The sequence below is a fragment of the Cibotium barometz genome, chromosome 23 (assembly GCF_041138505.1).
Source record: "Cibotium barometz isolate CiBa-2024 chromosome 23, ASM4113850v1, whole genome shotgun sequence".
NCBI lineage: Eukaryota > Viridiplantae > Streptophyta > Polypodiopsida > Cyatheales > Cibotiaceae > Cibotium > Cibotium barometz.
This window is the reverse complement of record NC_141068.1, coordinates 34,861,932-34,874,835: the sequence shown is the minus strand read 5'-3', so window position 1 is coordinate 34,874,835 and position 12,904 is coordinate 34,861,932. Positions and strand designations below refer to the sequence as shown.

The 12,904-nt window shown below is 39.4% G+C and overlaps 1 protein-coding gene across 1 annotated transcript; it reads right to left on the bottom strand.

The window, feature by feature from the left end:
• Window positions 1-8,602: 8,602 nt before the first annotated feature.
• On the bottom strand, window positions 8,603-12,237 carry LOC147625887 (uncharacterized). Its single transcript, XM_086817748.1, has 5 exons — window positions 11,556-12,237; window positions 11,111-11,462; window positions 10,514-10,953; window positions 10,307-10,414; window positions 8,603-8,809 (listed from the first exon to the last, which is right to left on the bottom strand). Exons 1-5 carry the CDS (start codon window positions 11,715-11,717, stop codon window positions 8,603-8,605), a joined length of 1,269 nt encoding a protein of 422 aa, XP_086673874.1. The 5' UTR covers window positions 11,718-12,237.
• Window positions 12,238-12,904: the final 667 nt, after the last annotated feature.

Below are 12,904 nucleotides of genomic sequence, written 5' to 3'. Positions count from 1 at the left end.
TGCCCCTTTAACCTCCAAGTTGATGTTGAATATCAAGTTGGAGTTTAAAATTTTACTTGCATATTAACGTATCTAATATATTTACACTAGAACACCCCTTATGCACCTAATCTTATGTACATTGGTGCTCTATTGGTGTTAATTCCCATGCAGACATATAATTGGGTGTTGTCGTACCCCTTGGACATCCAAGTAGATGTTCCAATGGACCGAATGGACATCCGAGACCATAATAGACTAAAAAATGTCACGAACACTAGGGGTGGCCGTTGATCATGGCCCCCCCCAAACACCCCAGCCTAGATTAAAAAACATCAAGGGCGGGGCCATTAATCATGGCCCCCTCGAATCCCCCCTAGATACAATACCCTTTGGGATGCTAACTCTTGAGCAAAGGCTTTTCACCTAAAATAAGGTGTACTTTGGTTTCTACCTAGGTCTCTACACAAGCCATCTCCTAACCATTTGGTCACACAAACAATTGAATTCCTTATAATGCCTGAATCATGAACCTATAAATGTCAATGCTCACACCGACATTTCCTCATAATAATGGAGGCCTTATAAATCAACTTAATGTCAAACATCAAGCTGAAACCATAAGTTGATGTTGAACAACAAATTTGGGGCTTGAAATTGAAATTAACCCCTTAATATTAAGCATTTATTTTGAGGTTAACTTTATATTAATGAAAACTTTTGTTTCTTTTGGATTTTACTTTTACAAGCATAAATAATTTCTTTGTGCAATTAGTTTCAATTTTCAGTACTCTAAAAAATGGAATCTTCAAGGAATCCTTTCATAAGAGTTAAAAAACAAGTACTTGGCCATGACTTTGATTTTTTATCCTTTCTCCTCCACCTCTAAAAAATAACAAGTTTTTTGGGCTTTGTAATGATAGTTTAATTTAAAAAATTATACTAATGTCACTTTTTGTGCTCTTCTAGGATTGTATTCTTGCATTTGCCTCATACACAGAGAGTCACTACTACATGTTAGCCTAATACCGGCGCTTATACCGACGTCATTCAACGGGGTCTAAAAAAGCCCCGTCATCGGTATAAACGCCGGTATAAGCGCCGGAACCACAGCGTCGGTATAAGCGTCGGGTAACAATACCGGCGCCTATACCGGTGTCTATACCGACGCTCACCAGGGATAATACCGACGGCTATTCCGGCGTCTATACCGGTGCATATACCGGGGTGTATACCGGGCTCTATACCGATGCCAATACCGAGAGATATACCTATGAATATACCGATGACAGTACCGGGGAATATACCGACGCTGTACCAGAAATTTTTTTTGGGCAGAATAGTGCTGCCTGGCTGTTGCCTGGCTGCCTGCAATGAACAGGATCAACAACAGCAAACAGACAGCACCATTCTGTCTAAAATAGAGCACAAAAACAACCGTGCTCGTTTTTTTATTTTCCTAATCGACAAACAAGAAATTAAATTAAACATTAATACTCAAGAATGTTTTGATCATATACCATTAGTTTGAAGGTAATCTTACATCATGGTAATGCTCTGGGCGCACAAAAGTATCTTGCTGATCGGTCCATACCTTTGTGGAGTCCACTTGGATGAGGCCACTCTTGTCTCTACGTGCAGTTGCATGTGGCCCATTCATGATTACCTTGAACCACTTCACATCAAAGATAAACAACTCAAAACTTCTGAAGCCAACCTTTAATATATCTTGAATGGTTCCAAAGTAATCAAGCATTCCAGTAATTGTGTTATCATCACTTGCACTTGCACGACTTTCTTGAACAAACTGTGCTGTGACACCACAATCAAAGGTTGCTCTTCTTTGGTCTATTCGTTCTACTCGAAAATGACGTCCATGGGACCAAAACGCCCCATATTTGTGATACTACAAATAGCACAAAAAGATTGTTGATGGAGAATCAAACACTGAGACATGTAGAGAAAAAAAAGAGAGACACATAGAACTTAAACACTTACATGCCAATCGCATCCTTTTGTAAGCTCCTCCTCCTCCTCTGTTATAGTTAAACCAGCACGTTTGGCTTCTAAAATTGTAGCTTCTAGCCATCTACTTGTGGGAAAGTCCGGAAGAGCTTGCATACCTTCTGGATATGGGAGATTTCTTGTAGTGCGATTCCTTCTGAAACTTAAACGATCTTGTACTCGCTGTCACTTGAGAGCTTCATATGTCTCAATCCACTTCTCCATTACATGAGAGTTCAAGATGCAAAATTTGTTGATTTTTTCCCTCAAATTGTTATCCATCTTTCTCTTAATGCCTTGGCCTTGAGGTTCCTCACCAATGACTCGCCTGTTAGACTCTTGAGACCATAGTCGAGGTATCTCTGGATCTGAGGAACTTAAATATTCAGTGATGTAAACAAGGGACTCTTGTATCAGCCACCCTTCTGACATACTACCCTCTGGGCGAGCCATTTGGCGAACAAATCCCTTTAATGTCTTCATAAACCTCTCCAAAAAGAACATCCATCTTGAATGGACTGTTCGAGCAACTGCAACCTCATCTACAACATGAACTAGCAGATGCATCTGGATTGTTAATAAACTTGTAGGGAAAAACTTCTCTACCATGCAGACTGCCTCTATGGAGTTTAAACGCGCTGTCTCCAAAGTGTCTCTCTTTATCTCTTTTGAAGAAATCCAGCGTACCAATGTGCCAATCTTATAGATAGTAGCTCTAATGTCTTCAGTGAGGCAATCTTTTATTGCTATGGGTAGCACAAATTGTAGAAACTTGTGCCAATCATGACTCTTGAGGCCACTAAGATCATCATCCTTTGTAAATGCACTTTTCAAGCAATGCATACAACCTGTAGGAGTCCGAAACTCTAAAATTGTCCTCTTGACTTGTTGTTCCTCCATCTTGCTAAAAACCCATGGGGCTCTTGGAAGTAGCACCTTTCCATTGGATCTAGTGCGAGCCCACAACTCTTGCATGCAACCAATCTCTTCCAAGTCATCCCTTTGGCCTTTAGTCTCCTTTTTTCCTGTCATGGTCTTCCACAGAATGTCAGCTACATTCTTGAAAATATGCATCGGGTCAAGCAAATGGTTTATAAGGAGATCACCCCAATAGGGGAGTTGGTGAAAGATAGAGAGCCTCTTCATCCCAGGACATGCCAAGTTGCCACATTCCTCCCATTTGATCTTCCAATCGCTTGCCTTCAATGCACTTGGAGGAGGTCTTCCTAGATTACCATCCCGCAATTCATGATTTTCTGGAAGATACCTAACATGTCCTTGGTAGACATTCTTTCGTAATGCTTTTGAGTATCTTTAATCAAGTCGAGGACCACATACAGGACATGCATTGTAACCCGATATAGACAAACCTGAGCATTCTCCATAGCCAGGCCAATCATGCATTGTCCACATGAGAATACCTTGCACAATTGTAAGTCTTTGGCCACTCTGCTACTTCGACATGTCCTTCACTTCAATTCCGTTCTACAAGGTGCGTAACTCATCAATAAGTGGTGCCAAATATACATCCATGTTCTTCACCTTGTACTTTCCTGGAACTATTAATGAGAGCAACAAATGACCTTTCTTTATTGCTAACCATGGCGGAAGATTATAATTCACAAGGCAAACAGGCCATGTGCTCCATGAAGAGCTCCTTAAACCAAAAGGGTTTACACCATCCATTGCTAACCATGGCGGAAGATTATAATTCACAAGGCAAACAGGCCATGTGCTCCATGAAGAGCTCCTTAAACCAAAAGGGTTTACACCATCCATTGCTAGGCCAAGACGGAGGTTTCGAGGTTCTTCCTTAAAAGCCGGCCATTTCTCTTCAATGTGTCTCCATGCGGGTGAGTTAGCAAGCACACGCATCACTTCATCTGTGGATCAAGTTGTGGCATGCCATGTCATCAAGCTTGCTATAGATTTGCACCTGAATATGCTTTTTATTCTTGGGATGATTGGAAAGTGCCTGAGAACCTTTACCGGGACATCTTCCCCCTGAACATCTTCTCTATATCTGTTAGAGCCACAATGGGAACATTCTTGCAAATGCTCATATTCATGGCGGAAGAGGCAACAATCATTGCGACAAGCATGAATATTATTGTAATCCATGCCTATGGATTTCAATAACTTCTTGGCATCTGCACGAGATGGAGGCATCTCGTTGCCAGGGGGCAATATCTGGTCTTTCAAAAGCCTCCAAGTATGGCAATATCTGATCGTTACTATTAAGATTTTCTCAAATACAAGTTGATAATTTATCATTTCAACAGTAGGTGTAATCTGCAAAAAAAGTCCTTACTTGAATAGTTCAGTGACACTTGCAGCTCATTAAACACAAATCATTATGCATTACACAAAGCACTATGTAAACCATAAAACAGGGCTTCTTTTCCCCAGCCGTGTGAGGGAGATTTTAAAAAATAACATTTAAAGCGTCAAACGGGCTTCTTTTCCCCAGCCGTTGAGGGAGACTTTAAAAATATTTAAAAAAGCGTCAAACGGGCTTCTTTTCCCCAGCCGTTGAGGGAGATTTTAAAAATAACTTATACATTAGCTTATCTTCTCTCCATACAAAATTAAGATGAATTTGAATAAGGATGGAGAGAGAAGCTATCTCTATTCATAAATAGCTATTTATAAAGGCCTTATGCAAAAATCTAAATGCATAGATTCTGTAAATAGAGCCTACACATTGAGCTCTATACGTAAGTCTTATGCAAGCTTTATGAATAAGGTTTATGCAATCGTATGCATAGTAAGGCTTGTAAGCCTTAAGTATAAGCTTGCATAATAAGGCTGCAAGACTTATGCATAAGCTCTATGCATAAGCCAACTGCATAAGTCTTATGCATAAGCTCTATGCATAAGCCTTATGCATAAGCTCTATGCATAAGCCATATGCATAAGTCTTATGCATAAGCTCTATGCATAAGTCTTATGCATAGAGCTTATGCATAAGCCATATGCATAAGTTCTATGCATAAGCTCTATGCATAAGCCATATGCATAAGTCTTATGCATACGCTCTATGCATAAGCCATATGCATAAGTCTTATGCATAAGCTCTATGCAAGACTTATGCATAAGCTCTATGCATAAGCTCTATGCTATAAGCCTTATGCACTATGCTAACCCTTAACCCCATCACCCACCAATGGTGTAATAAACATGATCTTGTTTTACATGGATAAGAGATCTTACCTTAATAACATATATAAACTCTATGAATAAAGAGAATACCTTATGCATAGAAAAACAGAGCATAAGAAATATATGTTATATGTATAAGAGAGTATAAACATTCAAAAAGCTTATGCTTTCCATCCATGCAAGGCACTCTACATCAAAAAAAGCTTTATGCAAAAAAACATAGCGCATGTGAAGCCTTATGCATAAAGCTCATCCATAAGATTTATACATAAAACATTATGTATTAAGCTTTATGCATAGATCTTAATTCATGCATTCAGCTAGATTCATATAGCTCTATGCATAAACTCTATGTATAGAGCTTGCATAAGCTTACAAGCCCTATGTATAGAGCTTTCATAATCTTACAACCTCTATGTATAAAGCCTATACATAGAGCATATGCATTGAGCTTTTACAAGAAGGCTATGCATAGAGCTTTCAACAAGAAGGCTATGCAAGCTCTATGTACAATGTCCATGCAAGCTTTCAAGAAACCTATGCATAGAGATTCTATAAGCTTGCAAACTCTATGCATAAAGCCTATGCATAAAGCTTATGCATAGAGATTTCACAAGCTCGCAAGCTCTATGAATAGAGCTTATGCATAAAGCTTGCAAGAAGGCTATGCATAGAGATTGCAAGCTTATGATAGGTTTTATGCATAGATATTGAATTAATCCTATGTATAAGCTTACAAGAATCCTAAACTAACCCTAAACCATAAAACAGGGATGCAATAATACATAGAAAAAAGCATAAACAAGAAAAATCGAAAGAGGATCTACCTCTTTTTTGCGAAGCTGAAGGAGAGGATTGGTGAAAGATTGGTGAAAGAGCTGCAAAACAAAATATTAAACAAAATAATTAGTAAATTAAACACAAGAATAAGAACTAATACAAAACCCTAAAATCTCTCTACATGCATTAGGAGATCTATGCATACATAGAGAGCTCTCAACATGCATAGAGAGCCAAAAAAACACAAAACTCTAAACGTCCTAATTCCTAAATTAAAAAGTAAAAGCAAGAACATATTAGGAGAAGGAGAAGAGGAGAAAAGAAGAAAGAAGGAGAAAAGAGGAGAGAGGAAAAAAGAGGAGAGGGAGAGAAAGAGACGTTGCATACCTTCTCTGCAACGCTGCGAAAAAATCAGAAAATACGCTCTCGGCTGTAAAAAACTTACGAGCGTCGGTATATGCTCCGGAATATGCGTCGGTATATGCTTCGGAATACGCGTCGGTATATGCTTCGGAATAACCATCGGTATGTGCTTCGGTATACGCGTCGATAAACGAAAATTTGAAAATACCCCGCCCGACTTGTCTCCTCCAACATTACGATGGGCATACCGACGTTCGACATTTGCGTCGGTATTTTAGCGTCGGTATGCCCTCAAGCTCTTGTAGTGAGTGTCACTATGAAGAGCTATTTGCCTCTTAGTCCACTATAACCCCCATCTATGCCATCAACATAATCACACTGAATGAATCAAAAGGACCATCCTTTTCCTCTATGAATATGAAAACTCGCAAAATGTTACTCCAAGTATATCAAAGGGACATCATGATCACATGTTACCCCAGGTAAATCAAAGGGACATCGTGACCAATCACTTGCTTTGTCATTCTCATCCTATGAACATCACCAATCTAATCAAAGATCACCATCCATCATAAATGAGGTGTATCCATCTTCAAGCTTGTCATTTTCCTCAACAGATATTCAAGAATTAGGCAAATCAAGGGATGATGCACACGTTAACAAATCAATTTCATGTAGGAGAATAATCTCTTTTAATGTAAATCAACTACTTGGTTCTAAAAAAATATCATAAGAAAAAGAGAGGTTGTAGAAGGGCTCGAAAAGAATTCTTAACTTCATATCAACAAATCCAATAATACAATGTGGTTGTCTCATAAAAAAAACTGTTTAATGAAGATTGGACCAAAAGTTTTAAAATCTTTGAGGATGTATTAGTAATTACTTTAATTTGAATGCTAAATGGTAGCAAGATACATATCTATGTGGTCAAGTCATTCCATTGATTGGTGACAAGTTTCAATATAGCCTTGGTAATACTATTGTTTATCGGACTTCTTTCAAGGTCACTTTGAGTTTGGGAAATTTCCACCTTGACAGAATAAAGTGGAGGACAATCAAGTGAGGAAGAATTGAACCTGCTCTAAGGTCACTTGGTCTAGTATTATTAAGGATGTATTTGTAATTACTTTAATTTTAATGCTCAATGGTACCAAGATACATATCTATGTGGTCAACTCATTCCATTGCTTGGTGACAAGTTTCAATATAGCCTTGGTAATACTATTGTTTATCGGACTAGTTTCAAGGTCACTTTGAGTTTGGGAAATTGTTACCTTGACAGAATAAAGTGGAGGACAATCAAGTGAGGAAGAATTGAGCCTGCTCTAAGGTCACTTGGTCTAGTAGGGGATGCACATCTAGGAGGTGAGGTAGAATAATTTCCTTCCTCGTGTCACTATCTACAGTTATGTTTCCTTCTTCAATGTGCAATCCAAGGCTTTCCAAACTATGAGCTTTCTTTTGAGTGCATGGATGTCGCTTTACCTTCAAAATCATCCTTTCCATTCATTTCCCCAATAACTTTATTTATTATTGACTTATTGAGGTATCTAGCCTTTGTTAGAGTAAAGACATAAATAATTATGTCCACCTCATCGAGCTTCAAAGCACTTATGGCACGTGTGTTCTTGCTCTTCTTTCTCTTGCTTCTACCTTTTGGTTCACTAATTATGTCTAAAAGATATGTTCCTTTGAAGGTATCCTCATGATTATTTTGGGACCAATGTAAATTATTAAAATAATTTTCTCTTCAACTTCATCCTTTTCAACCTCAATCCCTTTGCCAATCCAAAATGGATGTCCAAGCTCATTGTCCTTTCCTAATCTAGCTGCAAGACTCTATGTCTTGGTGGTTGCAGTACTCCAAATATCTTGTAATTCTTCTCTTCTTGCTTTTGATCTTCTTGTTCCTAGATACATTTCTCTTAATGGGACATGTAAAAGAGAGTCACTTTCTTGTGGGATATGTATTGCCAAATGACACCTTGCATCAAAAGTGATTGGCCCACTAAAAAGGACTAACCAAAGTCCATTCATTGTTTTTTACTTTTGTAAGAATGACATTGTAAGAGGAAGAAAATAAAAAAAGTGACATGTGTGTGCTTCTCACCTCCCAGCCAATATAGCCCATGAGTTTCTATAAATGAAAGTCCCTTAGAGCATGTTCTCACCTCCCAATCAAGCAAAAGGTAGAAGTGCTCTCTTAGCTCCCATTCCCGCACTCCTTGGCTAACCCCCGAGCTACGGACCTTGGCCCACTAGGCCCCTAATGTCCGGTCTAGGCCTAAGTGCCTCGGACTAAATTAATATATGTCTAACATTCTCTCCCCCTTCTAAGATCATCGTCCTCGATGATCTGCTGTGGGAAATGTTTACGAATCAGAGCTTCTGATTCCCAAGTAGCATCGGTTAAAGGAAGACCTTTCCAGGCAACTAGAAACTCTCGGAGAACGCGATTACGTAACCGCTTCTCTCTGCGATCTAGTATCTTGTCTGGACCATGGTCTACAGAGTCATTTTCCTGCAAAGAAATAAGACCATCAATTAGATTATCATCCTTAGATATATATCTCTTGAGTTTACTAACATGAAACACCGGATGGACACGACAGCCTGGTGGAAGTTCCAACCGGTAAGCTACGTCACTAAGCTTCTCCATAATGGTCCAGGGTCCACAAAATCTAGGCGAAAGCTTAGGACACTTTTCAGTAAATAAAGATGTAGAGTTCAATGGTACTTGAAGAAAAACTTTTTCTCCCTTTTCAAAAGATCGAGGAGATCTTTTCTTATCAACATAAAACTTAGCTCTTTCAACTGCTTGCTGAAGCTTAGTTTTAGCCAATGCTAGAGTATCTTGCATTGTTGCCAAAAATTCTGCCGCACTAGGACATTTTTGTGGTGTGCCTATAGTACCAGGAGTTAAGGGAGACATACCATAATTCATCTCAAAGGGTGCATCTATTTAGCGAGCCAAGAGCAGTGAGCACAGAGCAGTGAGTAGAAATAAAGTCCTTGTGAAAGTGAGCAAGTAGGGGCATGGTATGATGTTAAGCGAGCATGTAATGTTAAAGAGAAGAGTGAAACCATAGTGCAACTCTATAATGAACAGAACAAAGAAGACTAAAAAAGTTTAAAAATGACTATTGCAAATAAAGCATTTTCAAATGAATGGTGCGGATATAAAAAATCACTACAAAACTCATACTACTTGGCTCGCTAAAAAGACGTTGAATTGGTCATTGAGCTACTAATAGAAACAAACTATTGTTGCAACCACATGGAAACTATAGCGACCAGAGAGCATAGAAATCAAGCCATTAAGATGCACACCAATTTTAATAGCCATACCACTGACACAACAATATGATACTCTTTAGAAACCATAACCATAGGATTTAAAAATTTTATAATCCAAATAAAAATTGTCCAACAATCAGCTACATGCTATTGTAAAAAACATTCAGAAGCATAACATCCATCAAAACATTACTTCCAATAGTCCCAAAAAAATGATTCTCTCAATTAAAAAAAAGACTATCTCTAATGGCATTCTGATGTAGACATGTGATCCTCATAACTGCAAGAGACACAAAGAAAAGAAATAAGCTTTATAAATACAAAATTATTCTCTACTGACATATTTATCTTTTCAACATGCATACCTTTGCTGAGTATGGTTCTAACAGGTGATCGTAGATCCGCTCATCCTTGTCTAACATTATGACATTGCGATCCATAAATGCTGCCACTAGCCCAAGAGTTCCAGTGCCAGCAAACAAATCCAAAATCGTGTCCCCAGGACGACTGAAGACGGAGACGATGTATTTGCTAAGCCGCTGACCTCTCTGACAACCGCCCCTCCATGGTCTACCCTTTCTCTTCACCAGATCCTCCGATGGCACTCTTGAAAACGCACACAAACCATTAACCATATGCCATAAAGATCACCGAAAATCATTTTAAATTCTATCTTGATTTAAATGCATACATACATGTCAAAGATAAGATCTTGCCCTACATCAAGATCATCACCTGGTGCCAAATCCCTTAGTTGATCCCCATGCATCACAAAGCTTGTAGCAGGAGATGTTGAGCAAACAAAAACAGCCAATATTAGACAAGTGACCTACAAGCAAAGACACATTGGTTGTTCATGCATTTTCACCTTAAATGGGACAAAGAAGATTTGCACAAATGACAGCCCCAAAGAGAACAACACCAATACCTGGGTAGTAATCATTTGTCCCATCTTCTTCCCAATAGGTGGAGTACACCTCACAACCTGTCTATGATAAATGCCAAACCCAACGCTCTGTGCAACCTGCTCAATGGTCACTCCTTCTTCCATAGTGTAAAGGCATGTAAAGAAGCCTCGATCCGAGAGACAAGAATCAACAACTTTAAAAGTAGAGTCATACATGCCATCCCCAATCTTATTCCAATATGGAACCTTGTTTGCAACACAACCTCCAATGATGATATTTGAGGGGAAGTCTGTAAATATCAACTCCACACAGTAATCGGACCCTCTACTCTTGACATTCCCTACTGTGCAAATAACATTCATGGCATCAAGCACTTGTTTTCCCAATGAGGATGCATCCTCCATGTTCACAAAAGTAGCTGCAAGGTCCTCAATACTGACATTGAAGGCATAAATGGTTCCTGTAGATAGGTTTTTGACATTTAACACACATAGTCTTAAGTCAAAACAATTGGATCACGATAGAGATGAGGTAGGAAGCTCACATACCTGGAGCTTGCAATGTCTTAAGTCAAAACAATTGGATCACGATAGAGATGAGGTAGGAAGCTCACATACCTGGAGCTTGCAATGTCTTGGTTATGATGTCAGTTGGTTGTATCCCGCCTGCACTACTATTGGATGTCTTTTGTTGACTCTGCTCCCTATTTGCTTCCATTGCTCGATTCACCTCCAATGCACGATTCACTATTTCCCTCCCTAAATTCACTGGCAATGACTTACGAAAAGAAGCCGATGCAATCGACGTTGCATGTGATGTGGATGTGGCCTCATTATGATCAATTTGCTGGCTACGAAGCTCTAATATAGACTTATGTTGGCGATACAGATCAAGCTCCTCCTCAGGCACATGGTTTCTTTCAAGGTCCAACCACCACAGGCAGAAACGAGACTCTATGCTTGACATGGCCTGTTCAATGACAAACATGGGTAAACACAACTCACCCTCAATATGAACATGTTTCTCAATCATGGATTCAAAATGACAAATTCAATCACTTACTCTTCCAAGCTTCAAATCGGCATACATATAAGATTGATTGTCAACACAAAGCCACACACTAGCGAGAGGGGGTAAAATATCCAATTGGTGCTCCTCAATTTCAGAAAGCAACCATCTGCAAGCCAAAGCCCAAATGATAAAACAACACACAGAAAGAAGCATGCATGTTTTTTAACAAGGAATATCTGGGTTATGTTGTAGGAAAACCTATAAACGACTCGCCGTGCAGCACTTTGTAGGCCTGGTTGATGGTCAATATCATGGCTAAATTTTATGCCTCCTTCGTGCACTTTGAAAGCCCTTTTGAAGTACTTTCTTCTGCATAGAACAACAAAAGAGGTGAATCGGCTCTCACTTGGCAACCTGACTCGATCGGCATTTTTAATATCATTTTGGATTCTCAAACCTAGCTCCGTGATCTGAAGCCAGTAGGAGTACATGTGCAGCCATTCCCTAACCTTTGTCTTATCATTTGGCATACCCTCAAGTGATCGCACTGCAGCCTGAGAGTTGTCCAATAGCTTGACAATGTGAGCCTTATCTGTGTCTCTGATGCAAGCAGAACCTATCATATTGAGCTTTTCCTCTGTGGCCACATGATTGGTTGATGCGTGCCATGGGAGGGAGAGCACCGCACACCAAAAGGCCTCACCGTTGGAGGGATCAGCAATCCTTGCGTATTTTGATGTTTTTCCTCTGTAGAGAACTTCTACCTTTCGAGTCACATTCTCCCTAGCAGACTCGGCAAGTGGTCCATTTGATGCCTCATCAATTTTTTGCTCCATCTCGTCCTTGAACAAGAGCCAAGTCATAATCTGGATTGGCAAATGAAGCCAACTGGGCCTTCCTCTGGCAGATGCACTCTGCATCTCTCTCTCAACCCACAGCTTGTCCTCATTGTCCAAATGTGCCATCAGAGTTGTTAGGTCGGACTCTCCCAATCTTCTTAGTTGAAATAGACGATCACCAAATGTGGTTGGCACAAATGCATAATCATGCGTCCTACAAAACAAAGAAAAAATATGTTAATATTCTTGAGTACAAACAACTTACTTGACATAGAAGGAGACTCTGATAACAAATTAACTTACTTGTTCAACCTGGACAATGAAAACAAAAGCTCACCCACATCCCTCCGCTCGAACACATAAAATTTACAGAGAACACAACAATGCATGGACAAATCCCCTTGAAACCCTGTAATAAAACACAAAATTAGGAAGGACAAAGAAGCATAAGAAACTATAACATCCCAATGAGAACTCACCTGTAGAAATGCAGTCCATCCAAGCATTGTGTCGATTATTACCATCAAGAATATGCACCATTTTTCGGCTCAAGTACGGACC

Excerpts from the sequence above, each read along its gene's own strand:
- LOC147625887 (XM_086817748.1), bottom strand. The coding sequence starts at position 11,717 with ATGCTTCTTTCTGTGTGTTGTTTTATCATTTGGGCTTTGGCTTGCAGA. Across the intron at positions 10,954-11,110 it reads CAAGACATTGCAAGCTCCAG|GAACCATTTATGCCTTCAAT; the intron begins GTATGTGAGCTT and ends ACCTATCTACAG. Across the intron at positions 10,415-10,513 it reads GACAAATGATTACTACCCAG|GTCACTTGTCTAATATTGGC; the intron begins GTATTGGTGTTG and ends CTTTGCTTGTAG.